General features: G+C 52.2%; 1 protein-coding gene across 1 annotated transcript; it reads left to right on the forward strand.

The window, feature by feature from the left end:
• Positions 1-2335: 2335 nt before the first annotated feature.
• Positions 2336-22398, forward strand: LOC125109261 (uncharacterized). Its single transcript, XM_047746079.1, has 16 exons — positions 2336-2390; positions 3927-4050; positions 5139-5355; positions 6465-6569; positions 7779-7910; positions 8670-8754; positions 8852-8915; positions 9354-9439; positions 10290-10472; positions 12969-13022; positions 13974-14126; positions 15313-15380; positions 15614-15659; positions 17481-17544; positions 20055-20134; positions 22366-22398. The coding sequence occupies exons 2-16, from the start codon at positions 3930-3932 to the stop codon at positions 22396-22398; spliced, it is 1491 nt and encodes a 496-aa protein (XP_047602035.1). The 5' UTR covers positions 2336-2390; positions 3927-3929.
• Positions 22399-22923: the final 525 nt, after the last annotated feature.

Genomic DNA, 22923 nt, shown 5'->3' on the forward strand with positions numbered 1-22923 from the left:
ATATGGATAATGTCCAGGGTCATGGTTGCCTCCCTGGGCTCCAGGAATAAGAAAGCCAATTGTGCCCTCCTACCTTCTGTGTCAGCCTCAACAGCACCTAGGGTGGGACAACCTCTTTGGTGGGGGACACGTTTTATTGATCTAGATGGTGTGCTGTCTTGAGGGTTCTCAGAACAGGGTGACTCTGGAGGCAAATGAACTAGGCTTTGAGTTCTGGCTTGACCCCTCAGGGGTAAGTTTGACCCTGGGATGTGGCTTCCCCTCTGTGGGTGTCCATTTCCTTCTCTATAAAATGGGGAGAGTCATAGTCTTCATCTTGGAGTAGGTCCGGGGAAATGAGGATGAAGTGAGAGAGCAGGGTTCCTGGCACATGGGAGGTACCCAGACAATGTCATCTCTGGGTAATGTCATTGTCCCTGTTGTTACCTGGCCTTCAGGGTGTCGGGCCTTATCACTAAAGGCCCTTCCCACTTGGACAGTGTTTGATGGCCATTGCTACCTGGCCTCCCTGATGCCAGCAGGTTCAGAACGAACAACAGGGCCCCTATTCTCCAGACTCTGGGCCTGATCCGGTGTACAGAGCCCTTCAGTTACACAAGGGACCACAGGAAGGGACAGGTAGGTGTTTCAGGAAAAGGCACTGCAGGGCATAAACAGGTATAAGAACAGGTGACAGCCTGGGAATGCAGCCAGGAAGGAGTTTCTCCTATCTACAAGAGGGACAGGCCGAGAGGGACACAGAAGGGACAGGATAAGCCCTTGCACAAGGTGCTTACATAGGGTTGACAAACACTTTCAGGGCCAGACCCCAAGTGGCAGCTTCCCCAAGCATCTCCGACTCCCAGACACACTTTGCCATCGACATCCCCACACATCACATTCCATTACTTTCCTTAGTCATGACTGAGTCTGGATTTGAACCCTCTCTCACCACAAAGATGAGAAAGCCAGTCTCCCCCTTGGTGGCAGCTCCTTTCTGGCTCCCTAGGGTTGTACAAGGATCTGAAGGGAAGGGGCGCTTCCAGGAGCCTGGACAATGGGGCAGGGCCTCTAGTTTGGTTCCATCTAGTCCCAGGGATGGGATCTCTGTCCCACCCCATGACCCTGTTAGAGGCCAGTGGCTCCAATGCCCGGCCAGATTGGGGCACTTCTCCAAAACAGCCCTGGCTCCCAGGTTCCAGGCACCCATGATCTCTTCCTGGAGGAGAGGCGTCCTGGAGGTTGGTGGAAAAATAACCTGCTTCCTCGCCCACTAGGTCAGGGGGCAACTCCACACTGGCTCCCACAGCGCCCCCACAGGATGGAGCCCACCGTGGGGTGGGGGTGGAGGGTCACTTGCTTACTAACACATCTTTTTGGGCCGGCTCCTTCCCCGCCTCTCTTTCCCCATCTCCTGGCCTCTCCTGGGATCACTTCTCAGATCCGCCACCTGCAGGCCTTAGTTAATGCAGGGGTCCGCACCGACCCTGCCAGCTGCGCCCACTCACAATGGGGACACCAGGACACCCATGTAAGAGGACCTTCGCACACCAAATTTCCCTTCCACTGGGTAGCCAGTCCCTTCTCTGGGACCTGATTTCAAATCCTACTTTTGCCACAGTGGACTGGCTATGTGACCTTGAGCAAATCACTTAACCCCTCGAAGACGCAGTGTTCTTCTCTCTAAGATGAAAATTAAAATAAGTAGTTTTTTTTAACCCTTCCTCTGGATCAGGCCCTGTGCTGACATCTCTCTGAGTTACCTCCCTGAATCTTCACAAATACCGCAAAGACTTCGATGGATTTGTTATTACCACTTTACAGACATGAAAAGTGAGGCTTGAATGAAAAAGCAACTTGCCCACGGTTATCCAGTTACTGAGTGACTGTGGGATTTGAACCCAGGCCTGTCTGGCTGCAGAGGCACAGCACAGAACCATGTATGGAAAGGGCTGGCTCTACCACTCGCCTGCTCTCCACCACACACACCCCCAACATGCTCCCTTACTTGCTTAGGTTCTGAGACTGACACATCCTGTATTGGGAGCCTCCTTGGCTCTCTCCCAAGAGCTGAAGGCCCTGCCCCAGGCTCCATGGCTCTGATGTCATTCCTAAGGGAAAGGACCCACCCCCAAACCCACGGAGCCCCCTCCCTCCTTCCCCCGGAGGTCTGTTGGCCCTGGGCCCAGGGCCTGCCCCTCAGGCCTCAGTGATGAGTCCTATCGGTTTTGGCCAGCAGCCCCTTGCCACCTGATGCCAAGAGGACCCCTTCCTCCACTGAAGAGCTCCTCTGAGCACAAACCCTGGCCCCACCCCTCTGGGCTTCAGAGCTCAGGTTATAAAAGTTGTGCCTTTCTGGAAGGCTGGAGACAGAGACCAGGGAGACTCCGGGCAATCCTGTGATTGGAGAGGTAAGGACAAAGAGGGCACTTCTCAAATGTTTCCTGAGCACCTACAAGAATGTGGATTGGTGCACAGGTTCTTAGTAGTTCGAATCCAAGCGCTGCCACCTGTGTGACCTTGGGTGATTCGTCTTTCCTCTCTGAGCCTCAGTTCTGTCATCTGTAAATTGGACTTGAGATCCGTGATCCCAGACCATTGCGGTGGGGACTCAGTGATGTGATGAAGCTTCACAATGTTCTTGGCACACTGCCTGCTCCCTAGAAACCACTCAGGTGGAAATTGGGGCTGGTCAGGATGACTTAAGGCAAGAGGGGAGAGCTAGAACATGGTGTGATGTACGAAGGGCAGGAGGGAGGGAGACACCCGACATGGGTGAATTGACTGAGAAAAGTACCAAAATAGGGACCAACTAAACTCTGGTGGGATGAATCGTGGGTGAATTTCAGTTCACGCTGGAAGCAAAATATGACTGTTTAATGCCACGAGAACCAACTTTCCCATCCAAAACTCGCATATGAAAGCGAACAATTGCATTTTTTATTACCCAGCATAATCACTGTTCTGAGCTCCTATGACACCAAGCAACAAAAAACTGGATGCTACTAATTCAAGGCATTGCCAGGATTTTCTCAGGTACTTCAGAGTACACTCAGCCTTTGGGGGCCTCCTGTCCTTGCTCAGTGGCAGCGTTTACCCTCTGAGTGGCTGCCTCATGGGCACAGCATGGGGGTCAGGGGGGCTCCCCGGTGGGCCCTGCTGATGCTGGAGCCATCTGCATCCCAGCTGGTCTCTGCCTTGAAGTCCCAGAGGCTGCATCTGCTGAGGCACAGCCTTGCCCACCCAGAGGGCCCCCTGCCTGTGGGCTCAGGATCTTAACTACGTCCTTTGTCCACCTGGTCAGGGCTGAAGTTTAGCTGGTGAGAACCTGTACATACATCCTGGTTGAAATATTGAAATATTTCCCTACTAGCTGGTAAAGAGTGGTGCCTTCAAGCCCCTTCCCCAGTGCCCACCCCAACCAGTCTAACACCTGCCCCAGGACCCTCATCTGTTGTCCTCCGTCAAGATCAAGAAACGTCCGCAGTCCAAAGGGAGTGCGGTATCTGCTGCCATCTCACAAGGTCGCCCAGCCACAGTAACAGCTGTGAGCACCCGGCTTGCTAAGCACTCTGCACCTACTGGGTTGAATGCATTCCTCACCACCACCATGTTCATCCCCATTTTACAGATGAGAACACTGAGGCACAGAGAGGTTGAGTAAGCTGCTCAGGGTCACACAGTCAGGCAGTAACAGAGCCTGGATTTGAAAGCAGTCCACATGATGCGGAAGGGCATTCCAGGAAGAAGGAACAGAAAGCACTAGGGTGAGGTGGTGAGAAGTGCAGGTAGGGTTCAAGGACTAGCAGATCTGGAGCTAGGGGGAACGGCAAGGAGAGGAAAGCTGGAGAGAGGTTCTAGGGGAGGCAGAACTAGGAGACCCTAGACAATGGGTCCCTAGTGGGCATATGGAGGTGGCCACTGGGGTTCCCAGCTCTATTCCACAGGTCATGACTGAGAGGATGCTGCTGTTCTGGGGGTCACTGCTATGCTGGGGGCTGCTGTCCCAGGCTCAAGGGAAGGCCCAACATCTGCTCTACCTGCGAATCAGCAAGAATCAGCTGGAAACAGGTAAAATTTAGGGGGTGGGCTTTAGAAGACAAGATCTCAGGGAAGGGAAGGGGTGGAAGATGGTGCCATCACCCTCCCCAAGGCTTCTCCTCTTTTGGCCTCCCCATCACCAGCAGCAGAATTTGCCTTCCTTCACCTAGACCTGACCTCATCTTTATACTACTCTAATACCTGCTGTGGCTCCCCAGTACCCTCAAGAGACGCTCCAAACTCCTCACCTTGGCATTCAAGGCCCTGTATCCCCGGCCTCTTCCACTGCCACCTGGAGTGGAAGAGGCCGGGGATACAGGGCCTTGAATGACTTCCCAGTCTCCCTCTCTTCCTGTGATGTTTCTTCCATCTACAAGTCTCTTTCCCTACTTCCCAACGTGGCAAATTCTGACTCATCCTTTAAGGCAAAGCTCTCAAAGTCCCTCCCAGTTTTCCCAGGCAGGAGTCTCCTTCCTCTGAGTTCCCACAGCCCTTTGGTAAAGCCTCATCTATGGCATTGGCCTGATGTGTTGTAGTTATCCTGTCTGTCTCTCTCCCTTTTGACCATGAGCTCCTTTTTTTCAATGCCCACCCACCTCCTACCCCATTCACTGCAGCCTAACCCCAATGATCTTTCATTTTAATAAATTCACCAGACTCATTATCACCTCAAGCCTTTGTACATGATGTTCCCCCTGCCTCATTTGCTCTCCTCCCAGATCTTGCAATAATGGATTCCTCCACTTGACTCAGGTCAGCTCAAATGCCTCCTCCTCAAAGAGGCTTTCCCTGACCACCCTATCAAAAGTAGACCTTCACCCCAGTCATCTTCCAACTCAACTCCATTTCATTTTCTTTGTAGCACTTACTTTCAAAAATTGCCTTGTTGGCTTATCGGGATGCTGGGTGGTTGTCTGTCTCTCCCACCAGAATGTACACTCCTCACTGGCAGACTGCACACTGTTCCCATTCCCTGAGCCCAAAAGAGAGCGTGCACTTAATAAATACTTGCTGCTAAATGACCATCCAAGTTGCTGACTGAGCGGGTGCCAGTGGGTGTTTGTTGAATGACTGAATGAACGGTGAGCCCCACCTTGAGGAGAGGCTCGTGTCCTCAGACATTTCAGACCTATTCTCGGAAAACCACATCCTGGACCGCATGGCCAGGATTCCCGTGACAGGGCCCACCAGTGAAGGTGTCACCATCCTGGACCACCTGCCCTTCGTAAAAGAAGGCCTCTCCAAGAAGAGCAGTGGGCTTGATATGTCCCTGGTCGGGGACCTGCTCTCAGGGAAGAGCCTCCCACTGCTGACAGAGCTGCTCCAGGCTGGCGGGTGAGTCTGCAGAGGCTGACTCTGACCTTTCTTCCCGCTTCAGGCTCAGCCCTTTCCCTGAGCCACAACGTTCTCACATGTCAAATGGATCCCTGGACAGGTGGGAGGCCCGGTGGGGGTCCTGGGAGGTTCTCTGCAGCCTGGAAGGCACTCAGGCAAGTGCATCTTTCTTGTTCTAAATCTCTCCAAGCCACTTAAAATCATCCAAGGAACAAAGCAGAGTCTGGATCGAGGGTCTCAGGCTGGCACCCCTCCAGACCTCCACACTCAGCCTCCACTTGGGTATTGCAAACTTGCATGGTGTTTTTAAAATATTTTCATTTTTAAAAATTAGAAACATTTAACGAATTGCCTACATGTAAAAATCAAAAGGGTTTGAATCAAAATCTAGGTTTTCTGATTGTAGAGTTTGTCAGGACTGCTGTAACAAAGTACCACGCAACAGGAATTCCTGTGGCTCACCCAACAGGGATTCATGGTGTCATGGTTCTGAAGGCCAGAAGTCCAAGATCAAGGTGTGGGCACGGCTGCCTCCACGCCTCTCTCCTGGTTGGGGGCGGTTTGCTGCCCATTCTAGTGGACAGCAGATGAATCACCAGCTTGTATCTCATGTTCAAAAAGTACTCTGGGTTCCTCTCAGCTCGGGGAGATGCTGGGAACCAACATCACTGAGGGGAGTAGAAGGCTCATGTCCTCCCCCGGAATGCTCGGCCAGGCAGATGGTCCCTTAGCGGTGGGATCACCAGTCATCTTGCTTTCTCTGACTTTTGCCCGCCTGCTTCCCTTTTGCAGAATGCATATACTTGAATTCAGACAGGCTCAAGGGCTCAAGGCACATAGACAGCCCCTCTACAGTATTCTCCCCATTTTGTAGAGGGTGATACTGAGGCCGGAAGAAGGGAAGGGACTCAGCCAGCTCTTGAAGGCTTGGGCGCTGGAACTACGGTCCCATTGTTCTTCATCTGGGCTAGGGCTCAGAGATGGGGTTGTCCCAAAGCTGCTCCTACTCCTCCTGGGATCCCCTTAGTCCAGCCAACCCAGACACACGTGATACAGAACTACAGCAGCCTTAGCAGGCCGTACCAACACCCCCTGAACCCCTCTTGCAGGCTGGTCATAGAAGACGTCAAAGGACCTGAGGTTACCCTACGTATCCTGAGCGACAGCCTGCTGCAGGTCACTCTGCGAAGCAAACTGTACCTCTCGCTCCAGGAGTGAGTACACGGGGTACTTGGTCCCCCCTTCCTCGGTGCCTGGCAGGCCCACCCTCATGGCTATGACTCAAGAGGCAGCTGTGCAGGGCCAGCAAAGGCCTCCTGCCTCTGTCATGAGAAGGGTTATAATAATCTTTGCCATTGGGGCGTGTTTCAAATTCATTTTTACTGACGGAGAAACAAGGGCACAGAGTGGGAGAGGGACCTAGCCAGGACCGCACGGTGAGGCATCAGTGTCCTCGGACCCCCAGGTCAGGGAGCATGTGTCCCACCTGAGGGAGAGGCGGATGCAGAAGCGGGATGATCTGAAGCGGGCGACTGCAAGCTCACCTCAGAGCTCTGCACCCCAGGCCTCCGCTCCCGCTCACCAGCCAGGCAACTTGAACAAGGGCCTCTGTTCCCTGGGCCTTGGTTTCCTCATCTACAAAATGGGTATGATCCTCTGCCCTTGGCTGTGGTGAGCGTTCACTGCCGACCCAAGAGCTTGGACCACAGCAGGCAACAGAGGGAGAGCTACAGGTGGGGTCGGCACGTGAAACAAATCTTTGTAAATGCCCTTCAGGAATATGTCCACCCCTGGTTTTCTTGTAAAAATGTGGCTTTCTTGGTCTAGCTTCCCTTTTTAATAGATAAGGGAGCACAGAGAAATATTTCTCTCTTATCATCGCCCTCGTAGTGATGGGCAATAAAAACACAACTTGGGGACGCCTGGATGGCTCAATTGGTTAAGCAGCTGCCTTCGGTTCAGGTCATGATCCCAGCATCCTGGGATCGAGTACCACATTGGGCTCCTTGCTCGGCAGGGAGCCTACTTCTCCCTCTGACTCTGCCTGCCACTCTGCCTGTGTTCGCTTGCTCTCTCTCTCTCTCTCTCTCTCTCTGACAAATAAATAAATAAAATCTTTAAAAAAAAATAGAAAAGCTAACATTAAAAAAAAAAAAAAAACACAGCTTAGCCCTTGGCCTGGTGGGAGTGGAGCACCACGAGCACCTGTGGCCCAGCTCAAGGTCACCATCAGCCCCACTATGAGGACGCAGGCTGGTGCTGGCAGATCTCTCAGGTTTTCCCAGGCACGAGATCCGTATCTTTAACGACTCTCCTAGTTTTTCACTCGAGCCCCGCAGGCAGCTGCAGGTCACTAGCCTGTGACTTCCAGCCTCCACCTTAGGCTGTGGCTTGGAGCCTGCCTGGACACGCTGTCCCTACAGGGTACTACGGCTCAGAGTCATCAAGAACATTCGCATTGGGGTACGGCTGGAACAGACGGGGAACAAGACCAAGGTGATGTTCGAGGAGTGCCACACCCCACCGGGATACCTAAGCATCAAGGTCCTGGAGCAGTGAGTACCTGCCCACACCTGTGCTCCCACGGGGCAGGAGCAGGTGCCGGGACTTCCGGCACTGCTCCTGCTGCCCAGCCCTTCACTGGGACTCATCCCCGGGGCTGCCTCTCCCCAGCCTCGTTTTCTGAGTGACCAAGGGCATCAGGGGTAGGGTCATCTCCGAGGCTACAAGCGGCATACACCATCCATCAGCATTTCCTCTCTCGACATTGAATGTCATGGCTGAGAGTGGGCATCCACCCAGGTCAAGTCTCAGCTTGCCTGCTTCCTCACTCAGGGGCCCTGTACAAGCTATTTGACTTCTAGAGCCTGTTTCCTCACCAGTAAAATGGAACTGCCTACCAAACCCAGCCAGCATGGCATGGCTATGGGGAAAAGATGAGCTAATCCACATGCTGAGACAACCTTAGCACGAAAACCACCTCCTCCAGGAAGCCTTCCATCACTCTCCCTCCTTGAAAATCCCAGAGACCTTTATCAGAGAGGAAATAAAGAGATGGAGACAGAGAGGGATGATCAGGAAGAAATAAAGACGAAGAGGATGTCTTGGAGAGGGAGCAAGAAGGCATGAAGGAGACAAAACAGAAAAGGAAAGGGTAGGGGTGGGAGAGGAGAAGAGAGACACAGGAAGGAAGCAGCCACTCTAGAGTTTCCATTATTACATAAGCCCAGCAGCCCTGCCCTGGACTCCTGCATCTGGCCTCAGGTTCCCCTTCCATAGTGTCTCAGACCCCACCTGCCCTCCCCCACCACTAGGATGAACCCCCTCCTCGCAAACGCAGCTCTGGAGTTGGTGACAAGCGTCCTGGATGAGGCATTGCCCTTCCTCCTGCAGAAGATAGTATGTTGTTTTTCCTCCTCTGCCTCCTGGGACAGGGGTGTGACCCTGAGGGAGAGCACTTCGACCTGACAAGGACCCCATCATGCCTTCCCTGCAGGTGTGCCCCTTGGCAACGACCCTACTCAACTCACTGCTGGAAGGCCTGCTGCATGTCACTCTGCGTACGTTAGCTCCTGGCCGAGGAAGCGGTTTATTTTCCATTCTCCTACTGTGTGCCAAGAATGATGCTCTGGGCTCTGAGAATATGACAGGAAACAAAACAAAGCCTACCCACATGGAGCCTCCTTTCTAGTGGGAGCGAGAAAGGGCACTATGCCTTCTGACCTCAGCAGGTCATTTTCCCTTGGAGCCTCAGTCTCCCAATCTGTAAAATGGGACTAATGCTAGACATGCAGAGCGGACTGCACTGCTGCAATAATACCTAGAACCAGGCACGAAGCTATTGCTTGATAAATGTTCGTTGTCCCAAGAAGCATAGACCTAGCCCACAAGCAACTTCAAGCTAAGCAGAGACGGAGAATAGATTTCTGCCTGCTTCACTGCTTCCCCACACCTTTCCACCCTCCCCCAGGGGAAGCTGAATCCTCGTTTCATTGCAGCCCTAGCCATCTCCGGGCCGGAAGACTTCCAGTACTATGTCACCACCACGGAGTTCACAGACGAGGCCATCCTGATGAATGTCCGGGTAGGCCAGTCCCGCTGGCCAGGGCAGACCCCTCCGGGGACATCTGCTGGCCTGGGGGATGATAGCCAAAAAAGGAAAGTGACATGGGGCTTCTCTGGATAGGAGACAGAAAGAGGAGAAGGAAGAGGAGGAAGAGCAGGTAAAAGGAGGTAGTAGGCAAAAGAGGAGGAGAGAGAGAAGGAGGGAGAAGTAAGGGGAGAGCTGGCAGGTGTCTGCCCTCGGGAGCCAGTACTGAGCCCAGAGAGTCCCACCTCAACCCTGGAGAGCAGGAGAGGCCACAGGGCTGGGTGTCCTGTGAGCGGGGATCAGCCTCCAACAAGAGGGCAGTTGGGACAGTTCAGGGGTACGGGATCATGCGTAATGCCCAGCTGGCAGGGACCCTTTAGATGGGGAAACCAAGGCCCAGAAAAGGGATGAGGCTGGCTGCCCAACTCCCGTTCACTGCTCCTTCCCCCTCCCCATGGAATGGTTGGAGGTGGGTCAGGCAGACAGGAAGGATAGGAGAGGATAGGAAGGAGGCACTGTTAACAAAAGCACAGAGAAGGGAATGGGTCAGATAAGGAAGAAGTGAGGAGCGGGGGCTCGTGAGTTCAAAACCCAGCTCCCCCCCTACCCTGTGTAGGACCTTGAGAAAGTCACTTTACCCCCTCTGGGCTTCTGTTTCCTCATCTGTCAAACGGGGACAGTTACAGTTCCCAGCTCACAGCACCCTTGTAAGGTTGAAATGAGATTGTGCACGTGTGTTTAGGACTGCCTAACACATAGTGAGCCCTTGATATTGGTTACAGCTGTAACCGGTTGTTGGCCAGAGAAGCTGTTCCCACTGAGTTTCTCCTTTGTGTTTCTGAAGCTTGTGACACCCTGCGGCCCCAGCCGGAGACCCCGAAGACCTGCCGGCTTGACCCCCCAACCCCTTCCAAAGTTAGCCCAAGGCAGCATGGCGGACCTGGCTTTTGGGCTAGAAACCTACAATGACATCCTGTCCTGCCTCTACACCAGCAACGAGATCCAAGTGGACCCTCAGGACTCCAAAGTGAGTGCTCGAGAAAGAGGAATAACATAATTTTATTGCTTTACTTTTCACATGAAGAAACCAAGGCCCAGCTGGCAGAAGTGCCTTTCTGGGTGGACCTAAATAAGTCACTTCTCTCTGGACCTCCCGGGAGAACTCCTATTCAGCCTTCAGAACCCAGCACAGAAGTCCTCCCCTCTAGGAAGACTTCCTTGAACAACCAGGTGCATTGTTTTTCTCTTCATAACACATCCATTCATTCATGCCACAAATATTTACTGAAAGCCAATATGTGCCAGGCCCTGTGCACCCAGGGTCCCTGCCCTTACAGATCTCAAAGTCAAGGGGGAGAAAAGAACCTGAACAAGGAAACAGCCAGATAAATAAAATAATTTAGCTTATTTATAATAAGACCAATGGGTCAGCAAGTGACTGGTGGGGATGACAGGGCTGTCCTGGGTGCCATAGTCAGTGAATACATCTCTGAGGAGGTGGCCTGACTGGGGACAAGGAGGCACAGAAGTCTGCAAGAAGAGCAAGTGCCCAGGGTTGATGAGGGGATCACATGAGGGAGAAATCCACAAATGTCACTGCTGCAAAGCCCGTAGGAGCTCCTCACCACACCTAGTCTCTTCCCTGAAGTTAGTACCCTGCTGACCTCTCCAGCTCTGTCTCCTTACCCACTACACTCCAGACACACAAGCTGAGCTGTTACCCACCTCAGGGCCTTTGTACATGCTAGTTGCTCTGCCCAGAACATTCTTCCTGCCACTGTTGGTCTTAGTGCAAATGTCATCTCCTCAGAGAGCCCTTCCTTGACCACCACAGTGAAACACTTAAGATAAGCCTTCCCCCTTTTCCTCTCTACTTCCTCTCTCTCTCTCTGTCCTTCTCCCTTCGAGACACTGATTACACTGTGTATGTGTATGGATAGAGTTAAATATGCAGAGTCATGTGTATACACAGACACATGTGTACGTATATTGGGGTTTATTATTGAACTTTGTGTGTTCACTATAGCCCCCGTTTTAAGGACAGGGACTATGGGTGGGTGCCCCATAAACACTCAAATACGAAATCCCAAGATCTGTATCTAGAAGGGATCTAATTTTTTTTAAAGATTTTATTTATTTATTTGATAGAGAGCACAAGTAAGCAGAGCAGCAGGCAGAGGGAGAGAGAGAAGCAGGCTCTTCTGCGGAGCAGGGAGCCCGATGCGGGGCTCAATCCCAGGACCCCAAGATCACGACCTGAGCCGAAGGCAGAGGCTTAACCCACTGAGCCACCCAGGCACCCCGGTATCTAAAGTTTTGCTCCGTTTTTTTTACATAAGGAAACAAAGGCCCAGATAGGGAAAGTGACTTGCCCAAGGTGACCGAGCAGGTGAGATCAGGAATGGAGTCCGGTCTCGCCCTGCAATTCCCTCCTTCCCACAGAGACAGGGCAGCTCTGGAAGAATTGTAAGTGAACACGGTAATTCCATGTCTGCAGAAATTCTTACACCAGTGGGCAAGGGTATTTGTGCAACGGTGCTCTTTTAGGTTTCACTTCCTACCAGGTGAAGAATAAAGTTAACCTAGGTCTCCATTAATAACAAATTGGTAAAATGAGTCTGGTTATGGTCATATAAGGCAGAACACTATGCAGCTGCTAAAGAATGGGTTTGTTCTATATATACTGACCTTGAGAGAAAAAAAATAAGGTGCAGGACTACGTGGTTTGGAAGATCTCATCTGCGCATGCTTCCATGTGGGTAGAAAACAGTCAGGAGGGGCGCCTGGGTGGCTCAGTGGGTTAAAGCCTCTGCCTTCGGCTCAGGCCATGATCTCAGGGTCCTGGGATTGAGCCTGCATCGGATCAGGCTCTCTGCTCAGCGGGGAGCCTGCTTCCTCCTCTCTCTCTGCCTGCCTCTCAGCCTACTTGTGATCTCTGTCTGTCAAATAAATAAATAAATAAAATCTTTTTTAAAAAAATTTTAAAAAAGAAAAGAAAACAGTCAGGGTATACACCAAAATGCCAACAGTAGTTACCTCTGAAAATAGAATTTGGAGGAAAAGGGGAAGAGGTGTTGGGGTAGACTTGTACTTTTTACTTTATACATTTTTTTTACTGTTTCCTATCATGATTGGTGATTTTCAAAAATGGAAGGAGTACGGATAGATGGGTAGAAATGTGATAAAAGCAAGGAGAGGAAATGTTCATTGAAGAATCTAGGTGATGAATATACAAATGTTCCTCTAAAATTTTTTCTGCTTTGCTGTCTGTGTGGCAATCTTCACAGTGAAATATTGGGGCGGGGGGGAGATCACTGAAACAATAAAATGTTAATGTTTCCAGATAGATCATGGTGAGAAACCAGGTGAATGGCTCCTCCCAAGCTCACAGTGACTGACATGTAGGTCATACATTCATTTGGAAGCAATTATACCTCACTGAACCCCACAGATACCCCTACCCCCAAGCCGCTCAGAACAGATTTACAGGATTCTAAATGCCACATTTTTGCCCTTTTTCCAGGCTGCCAAGCTCATTCAACTGTTGCCCCCAGGAGAGCAGGAGCCTGGGCCCCGGGTAGGTGTGTTGCCAGCTTCCTTCCCCTTCCAGGAGATCCCCACCAGGATCTCAGGGAAGAGTCTGGGATCGGGTCAGGGTTGGGCCCCCAAGCAAGCTCCATTTGGCCAGAGTTCCCTACTATGGACTCCGAAATTCTCAGGCGCCATAAAGTTTAGAGGCATTGACTCAAGTAGGCATTTAGCTCATCGGCCCGGCCAGGTGGCTGGCACCATGACTCTGCTAGGGCGTACCTACTGAGGCAGACAGAGGTGTGCATGCGAGCAGCAGTGAGCAGTGACTGTGTCCCAGGCCCCTTCACCTACAGCCACTAAGCCCCAGACACCCCACGCTTTATCCCATCTTCATATGTCAGCAAACAGGCACAGCAAGGTGACTTCAGTTGCTCAAGCTCATATTGCTGAGCAAGCGGCAGAACCAGGATTTGAAGTCAGTCCTGGACTCCACAATCCATGCTCAGTGTCCTCTCTCCAAAGGCTATTAGAATATGGCACCTGATGAACAAACCATAATCCCAACAGATAACCATAGCATCATGAACTGCCGGGCTCCGTGCTAAGCATTCTCCATGACTGAATTCATCTAATCTACACAACAACCTTATAGAAGAGGCACGATTGTCCTTATTTGACAAGTATGAAAACAGAGAGTTGAAGAAACTTGTCTCAGGCCACATAGCCTACAAGTGGTGGAGCTGGGGGTCTGGCCCCAACAATCTATGTTCTTACCTGCTACATGTGCCCAAGCAAAGGAGGATGCCATCTCACCTTAAGGGAGCGCAGGGAGGTTGAAGTAAACTCCCCAAGGTCATGCAGCAAGTTGCAGCAGATAGAATACAAATTCCGAGACCCAGGCTCCAAAGACAATCCTGTTCCCGTTCCTCCAAGCTGGGAATTAAGGAACTCCATCCTCTCTCCCTGTCTGCCCCTTTTCCGCTTTAACTTCATTCAGACTTCTAAGCAGTCCAGAGCAAGTGTGAGAGTGACCCTCATCGCCCCCGACCCTCCCACTGTCCACACTGATGGCCACGCCGCCACCGTCACCCAGCCGGGCTCGCTGGTGCTGCTGGGGCCCGGCAACACCTCCTCTGTCTCCGTTTCCTGGGTGAGTAAGCCTTGAAATTCTTTGTTCCTCAGGGGGATCTGGGTCCACGTGGGGACCCCTCGAGGGTCCACTGACTGAGGCAGCGGCTGCCCTCACACCGGGTCTCCTGCTCATATTCCATCGGTCCACACCCAAACAGCTGTGCCTGTCACCAGCACATTAACATGCTTGAGTCCCGGTGCCCCTAAGTGCAGCTCCCTGTGCCCCCCACAGACCTCCTCGGCAACTAAAGGGTTTTCCCTCCCACCCCCTTGCTGCAAGGCTCAGGGCCTCGCAGAGAGCTGTCAAGTCTTCTGACTTCTTCCCTGGATGTGGCTCCATCAGAAGCCCTTGTCCCCAAAGCCAGGAGAGAGATCAATTCAAAAGGGACTCAGCATGCCTGTGTTCTCTGCTCTATTTCTGGGGAAATACAGCTTTCCCCGAAGTCTCTACTTCTCCATTCTAAGCCCCCTTAGGATCCCTACTTCCCATTCCACAGACCTTAAAATTGGGGAGTTCCCTCAGATACGAGGGCCTGGAGGGTGGCTGTGCCACAGGAGAGCCCCGCAGCACCCGATGTTCACAGGACCTTGGGGTCTGCCACCGGAGTTGGCATGACTCTGTGGTCAAGAGACTGGTCATCTCTGGGGTGCCTGGCTGGCTCAGTGAGAAGAGCGTGTGACTCTTATCTCGGAATTGTGAGTTCAAGCCCCTTGTTGGGCGTAGAGATTACTTAAATAAATAAATAAAAACCTAAAAAAAAAAAAAAAAAGAAAAGAAAAGAAATCGGTCATCTTTAATTGGCAGTGGAAAGTCCTACTTCTGGTCTATGAGGTAACCATGGGAATCACAGAGGCCCATAAACAACCCCCTCAAAACCAAGGTGCCCTCCGGCTTCTAGCAACAGTGATTCTACAGCTAAGTGCCTCATTGCAAAAGATTTTCTTTCTACTGGGCTGAGCCTCATACCCAGCCCCAGCCTGCCCTGTCTTCTGGGAGCACCCAGCATCGCCAGTGTCCTTTCCCATGGCCACACCCACATAGGCATGGTCTGGACACAAAGAACCAGCAGGTGGGGCAGCGGGGAGAGCACCATGTGAGAGGGGCCAGCCCTCTCACAAGCATTCATGGGGGTCAGGGCAAAGGGAATCCCTCTAGCTGGAACATAAACTCCTCTCCTGTTCTCACTTGATTTCAACTCCCATAGAATCTTCTTTCGAAAGCCGTGTTTTCTTCGAGAAATCAGGAGTTAAAACTCCAGTTCACTCCAAACAGGTAATGTTGTTTGGTTTTGGATGTTCAGAAGAAATAAGAAGCGCTCTTGGTAGGGGAGTGGGGGGGTGGGGGGTGGTCAGGGGTACATTCCCGTGCCCACTGTCAGCGCACAGAGCAGTGCGCACAAGGTCGTGGGGGAGAGGAGTGAGGAGGTGCTGTGACCAAGGCTCACTGAGCACGGCACCTCCAAGCAGCTGTCATGACCTGAAAGGGTGATCTCTTTTCTCTGCTAGCACCACAGTCACCCTGGGCCCTTACCCTGCTGGCCTTGCAAAGCAGGTGAGTCTCCCCTTACCTCTTGCCTCTCCGCGGTCCTGAAGGCCCCATCAGCAGGCCCGGAAAAAGACCCTGAGTCACCGATGTAGGCAGTTGAAAGCCTCACTCATTTTCTATCATTGATCTCATCTTGCCCTGGTGTCCCCATACTCAGTGGGGTCAGGGGAGCCCCCAGAACTTAAACTTGTTCACTTCGCTCTTTCATACACTTAACAAACAACTACGGAGCAGCCACTATGTGCCCAGGCTCGTCTTAAGTACTGGGGATATGTCAGTGAACAAAACAAAGGACCCTTGTGGCACCCATACTCCAGCAGGGTGAGGTCAGATCATAAACAATAAGCCCCGTCAGGTGAATTATACATTGTATGGAAACAGGTGCTGACGCTCTGAAAAAGTAGAAGGGATGGGGGATCGGGACGGCGGGTGCGGGTAATACTAAAAAGGCCTACTCAGTAGGCCTCACTGAGAAGGTAAATGTTCAAGCAAAGACTGGGGGAGGTACAGTGGGGGCATCGGGAAGAGGGAACCCAAGGTCCGAAGGCAAAGGTGTGCCTGATGGTTCAGGGGAACAGGAGGGGGCCAGGGTGGTTGGATCCGAGGGATTGAGGGGAGGTCAGAGGGTGAGCAGGGCCTAACAGTGGGGTCCTGGTTCTTCTTGAGTGTGATAAAAGTTGACGGAGGGTTCCGAGCATAGAAGAAGCAGACTGGAGGGAGGCAGGGAGGCCATCGAGCAGGCTGGTAGGACAACACAGAGGCCTGGTGAGGTTTGGACAAGATGGTGGCAGGTGGCAGTGGGGGGAGTGGCCACACTTGTTCTTGAGTCCACAGGTGGAACACAGGGTCTCTTCTCTCAGGGTTGGTTCTTGCTCCTACACTGAAAGCTTTTCACTGCCTCTGCCTGTCTGAGGGAGGCCCCCTAAAGTAACTCCCCCTTTTCTCCACCCTGGGAACCTTCCTCCACCCTCCGCTTCCACAGGACCGTGAACTCACATTTTAGCCCTTAATGGGGCAAGACTGCAAGATGGAAAAAACAACAAAATGAAAGGGCTGAACAAGAATATATACTGGGAAACACTTGAAAATTATCAGCCCTGCTATATAAAATTATCAGCCCTGCTCTATCAGACCTTGCTCTGGCCTTACTTGCTTAGGATCCCAGACATGAAAGGTCCTAAAGATTATCTTCCCAGATCAGGGATCCCTTCTGTGACATCATCAGAGGGCAGTCATCCATACCAGGGCTGCTGGGTATGGTTGCACTGGTCGTGCACTGTACAAGACACCCACACCATAGATAATACAGGTATAAATGTGTTTATAAAAGTCTCCCAAATGTCTTAAAGAAAGGGAGTCTTTTCCCAATCTGTCCAAATGAGTTGGGGCAGCCCTGATCAATCTCTTGAACTTCTTAAACATCCCAGTAACAGGAGGCTTGCTATCTCAATGAGAAAATTACTGTCCCATTATCAGACAGGTCTCAGCATTAGAGAGCTCCTCCTTGGACTGACCCAGAGTTGGTCCCTGTGAAGCTCTGGTCCTGTGGTTTCCTCTGGCCCAACCTATTTGCTCTCCCCTGGGGTATCCCACAGAGTTATGAAGATGGTCCCTGTGACCAGGGTGAGGGTAACTCCTTTTCAGGCCCTTTAACTTTCCCCAGGCCTTTCACTATTTGGTCATCTGGTTCCGAAGCCCTTTAAAAAAGTAGTCCTGGGGACTACCTCTGATCTCCTGTGGGCACCTGTACAGTGGAGACACCTGATTCCCGTAGTCAGAATCTGCTAACCCAGCCGAAGTGACCTGCTCCTTTTTCATCTGTTATAGGAAAAACGTATGGAGGCCCTTCTCTTAGAGCTTCTGAACAGGCTATTCTTGCCCCATCACAACGGTGAGCCCCTTTGTTTCTCCTCGAGCCCATAGACCAGAAGTTGGGAGCATCAACTGTGTCCAGGGCTCTGCAGGGACAGCTGGCTTCCGCCTGGTCCCCCAGAGTCGGTTAAGAATGGCCCCCGGGCAAGGCAGATGGAGGCAGGGGAGAGATGGAAATTTGGGATGTGGCAGATGGGAGGGTGGGAAGGGCCCCTGGGTGCCCTCCTGTTCTTTGCCCAGGCAGCTGGTGTGGGCAGGAGCTCGGAAGTGGGATGAGTGGCCAGGAAGGGCTCCTTAGGGGAGTGGGGCTATCATCGTGGCAAGTGAGAACAGGAGGGGTCCTTCGAGACGGTGGAGCCCATGGCCCAGATCTCCAGGCTTGCAGGGTCCAGGGAGCTACCACTCACAAAGGAAGCCACCCGGGCGGGGCCGATGGCCCTGCCCTGGGTGGGTGGCTGACACGAAGTTCAGTCAAAAGCTGCCAGCAGGGGGATCTTTTGTATTTCGAGAGATGCTGTAAACCTGGACTTTTTGAGACATGACACCTATGTTTAGATATCAGCAACAAAATCAAGCTTTTCCAAAACAGCACTCAGTCCGGGCTCCCTCAGAAGCAGACCCTGAGATAACAGAGTGCAGGCAGACTTTGGGGGAGGTGACCCCAGGAAGTGGGAGAAGCGTGGAAAGTGGGCTCTAGGGGAGTGTGGAGCCCAGCCCGGCTCCTCTGCGGCACAGAACCCACTGCCCTCCCTCCCCCAACACTGTCTGGGGAACAACCGCCCACCTACTCACATGATTCTTTGGTCAGCCCCTCTGTCCTTAAACAAATGGTAAAGCTGCCTGAGGGCAGGGACCCTATGTTTGCTTTCCATTGTGTCCCCCACATCCTGTCCAGTGCCTCCCACCCAGGAAGTCGGGCAGAGCTGAGCCCAGCATCTGGCTCTCTGCTTCCCTTACAGGGCGTCCCTCTGTGCTCCACCTTGAGGGCTCCTGTTAGGATGGCAGAATGAGGCTAGAGGAGCAGGCAGGAGCTCAAATGCTGGTCAGGGTGAAGGGTTTGGCATCATTCCATGGCCCACATGGCCAGGGAATGTTCTGGGCATAAAGTAAGTAAATCTGCGTCCAAGAAGGGGGACAAATTGGAAGTGGGGAAGAGTGGTAATGGAAGGTCTAGCAAGGCAGCCAGTGAGTTCAGGTGGGCAAGGATGCCACCTGACCTGGCCAGTGCCTTCCACAGGCAGCTCATTCAGTAAGTGTATCTTAGATCCTGGACCACAGAGAGCTATGGCGAGGGACAAGAGATGACCCAGGAGCTAGGTCTCGTTCAAGAAGCCTAGATAGTCTTGCAGGGTCTGAACACCTAGGCCAGGGGGTGCCTTTCACACTGGGATGCTGTCCATAGTTCCCCAATAAGGGAAAAAGAACAGGGCCAAAGCCACTGGGGAAATACAGGAGGACTGCCTGTGAGAAGCAGCCAAAGAGTAAGAAAACTGGGAGGAGAGAGATTCACAGAAGCCTGTGCTGGAGTCAGCGTCTTCTGGTTCCAACACGGAGAGAGGATTGCAATGAGGAGGGTCCAGAGGCTGGGAGCTGGGAGCTGGGAGGCTGGCGACAGGGCCTCTGCAGATCAGAGGCCAGATGGGAGACCAGAGGCACATGTCCCTCTTCCTCTGTCCTGCCCCTCACCTAACTGGGCCAGAATGCACAGGGGTATGAGACACTCCCTTGAGCCCAAAATGATGGTAGGAGCCAGGGCAAGATATGCACTGGTCAGCGCCAAGGTTGGGGCAGGAGCGGCCCACGCCAGGCCCTCGAAGTCAAATCTCAGAAACTCAGTTTGCCCAAAACCAGCTGGCCAAATGATTAATTCTTCGAAATTCAATTTACTAAATGGCCAATTCTCCAAGTTTACCATTTACCAACTTAACAAAAACTTACTCCAAGGACTACCTTTCATGTATTTGGTAAATGAGTATATTCATGAATATTTTCTTGGATACATTTAATGGATATTTTCTTATTATATAACCAAATTCCCAGTGTTTTAAGGTTGACTTTTCAGTTTATACTGACTTGTGTCTAAACTTTTTTTCTGAGATGTTTTCTGTCTCCGCTAACATTCTAAAATTTCTAAGAGCAAAAACATTGTTTCAGAGGTTTTCCTCGATTAAATGAGGAGAATGAAATTCATTAATAGATTCCCAAAATGCCTTCAACAAACTGAACATTACTTAAAATGATGCTAAGAAGAATATCTTCATAAGAATGTGTTCATAGTTACTGAATATATTCAAGAAGAAATTCCCTCAAGATAGGTTTTTAATAAATGGGTAGTGTAGCTATTTAGAGACCTGGTTTTCTGGAGTGGGGTTGCCTGATAGGGGACAGTGTGCCCTGGGGAAGGGGAAGAGAAAGGGACCATGCCAAGTCCTTTCCCTGTTCTGGACAGTGCAGCAGACAGGGGTCGGCTGGCGTGGCCCCCGCTGTGCTCACCAGGGCACTGAGCTCCCCTCCCCACACCTTTCACAGAGCTGCTCAGAGAACAAAACCTCCCGCTGCCCAACATCAAGGGCCTCTCCTTTGACCAGGCCCAAGTGGAGCCCTCCAAGGTAAATGCCAAGAAAAAGAGCATCCTGAGACCCGCCAGGGAGACCGGAGTTAGAAGGGTCTTGGGGGTCCTGCAGGTGCCTTGTCCCCATCCTGCGAGGGTAGAAGCTGAGGCTCAGGCCAAGGAGGGCCTCACGTCTATGTGGCAGGCCTTTACCTCCCTCGTCTTACCATCTCATAGGCATCCTGGATGTGAAACCCCATTTATAGATGAGCAAACTGAGGCTCCACGGGGCTCCATGAATCCCTCAGGGAGCCAGGCCCCAAGCTCATGAACAGCTTCAGTCCCGCACACAGGTGGTCTTCACAATGAGCTGCATGAAGTTGATGTTATTATTTCGCCCAGTTTACAAAAGAGGGAACTAAGGCTCAGAGAAGCAGAGACACTTGCCCAGGGCAACAGAGCCAGGGTTCCAACTGGGGTTTATCCAACTTCAGAGCCTTTACCCTTAGCCAGGACCACCCACTTCCCTAGAACTCAGGTGTCCTGACCCCCAGGACAGGGCTGTTGCATCTGGCCCCTGCTTTCTGTGAACCGCCAGAGGGTAGGAACCGGGCCGGCACTAGGCTGGCGAATTGCCCGGGAGGAAGATGAGGCCGAAGAGCAGAGGGCCAAGGAAACCAGCAGAGGGAACACAGAGCTGCTGTCAAGGGAGGGTGCCAGCTCTGAATCTGCCCCTAGAGTCACCCCGCCTCCTTGGCCTTCATCCCACCCCTCTGTGCGGTGAATCTAAGAGACAGATGGGGTTGGTGGGAAGGGGCAGAGCTCAGAGATGCCCTTCACTTCCCCGTTTCCCACCTTCCCCAGATTCCCACTCTTAAACAGCAGTGTTGAAAGGGCTCTGGGGGCAGGGCAGAGAGAGAATCAGACAGAAGCCTCCCCGTCTGGGTGACATCGGGCAAACCACCGCCCCTCCCGTGGCCTGGTGTCCCTGTCTATAAAATCAAGATACAAGGACATAAGGTGGAGGAGAGGGTTCCCCCTCAGAAGCACAAGGAACTGCTAGGACCTCTGATTTCACCCCGCCTGACTCTGACCCACCATCTCAGACATAAGGTTTGAGTTGTAGGACCCTCTGCTCATGCCCCAGTTCTGGACCCAGGACGCCTGGTTCCCAGTCCTGACATTTGGGAGACACTAGAAATCTGGATTCAGGAACCAGAAGTTAGGGCACAGGAGGCGGGAGGAGGCAGCAGTGGTTTGTCTCATAAAATCCCAGCTCCTGGCCTGTGCTACTCCGCCCCCCACTCCCCACCGCCATCCTCAGACCCCTCCCCCAGATCCCTCCTCTGGACCCCACCCTGACCTTGAACCTGACCCTGGCAGGGAGGGATCATCCCAGGATGACCCTAGGTTGGGGCTGGAAGACCTACTTCAGGTAATACAGGGGCTGGAGCTACTCCAGGAATGATGCCACAGCTCCTGGCAAGGTGGGCCAGGAATGGCATCGTTCTGAATGCCAAAAAGCACAAAGTCAGGACACAGCAACACAGCTCTCTCATAACCTGACCTATAGAGGCAATAGCTCGTAGGCTCACCCACTGATTCACTTCTAGGCTGCCTCGAACTGTTGTGGCAGTTACATATTACAGAACTCTAAGATGCACCACCCATACTGTGGTACACAAACCACATCACCTGGAGTTGGGCAGTGCACTATCTGTACAACCTTACATGGCTGCCCTGATCACTCCCTCATTCATTCACTGTCACTAATTTATTTATTCTATTAATACATATCACTGACTGCTCTGTGCCTGGCCATGTGCTGAGTGATGCTGGGAGTTAGATCTAGTCTCTGAAACCCTCAAGAGCTCCCCCTTTGGTGGAAAAACAGGTAGAGGAGCAGATGGATTCCAACAGCATAGTCTGGGCATTGTGGGTGGGAGCAGGTGGAAGGCTCTAGCTGGATGAGAGACCTACCTCAGGGTGACCCAGCAGGACAAACCCCAATGCATCAGAAACATTAGAGGACTCTTGCTAGATAGGTTTTTAGGAAGAGCTCCAAGGACTGATCTGTTCCTTCCTTCACAAACATTCCCAAGACCCTTCTTCCCCTCCCATCTATCCCCTTGTCCAGTCTGTCCCTGACTCTGCCGTCTTGCCAACAGGGGAAGTTGTACCCTTAGGACATTTACAACCCCTCTCAAGATGTCTTGAGCCACCTCAGGGAGAGCTGGTTTTATGGGCAGCGAGGACAGATAGAGCGTGTCTACCTGCTTCTATCCACAGGGTTATGTGCTACTGACTATTCCAGAGGAATAGCTGGTTCTCACTGAAGGCCTGTCCCTCCCCTCAGCCACACAGGCTATGGATCCTTGAGAGGCTGAGGATGGCTACAGTCACGGTGGAAAATCTCAGTTGCAATAAAGATGATTTTTGCTTGTGAAGGAGTCTGGTTCTGAGTGTGCTAAGGGATTCCGGGAGGTGGTGAGGCTACCCTGAAGTGCCCCTGTGTTCCCCCGGCTCCTGAGAGAGATATTCTGAATTCTGTCTTCAGTGTCTCAGGGAAGGGAGGCTCCTCAGTAAACAGAGAATGAACCTGACCTTCAAGAACCCGGGCCCTGAGAAGATGGGATACAGAAAGGACACAGGGAATATGCATATACAGGAAAGGTTCCTGCTCAAGAGGGAGGAAGAGGAGGGTGTGCTTCAGGAGCCCACAGATATGTGGGAGGCCCCAAGCGCAGAGGAAAGGGGTTATGGGAAACTGCCAGACCCCTAAGGGTGGAGCCAGGTCCAGGTGGAAGATTATGATACAGCCACACCACAGAGGTGTGACAGGCAGGA

Source organism: Lutra lutra, chromosome 9 (assembly GCF_902655055.1).
Source record: "Lutra lutra chromosome 9, mLutLut1.2, whole genome shotgun sequence".
Taxonomy (NCBI): domain Eukaryota; kingdom Metazoa; phylum Chordata; class Mammalia; order Carnivora; family Mustelidae; genus Lutra; species Lutra lutra.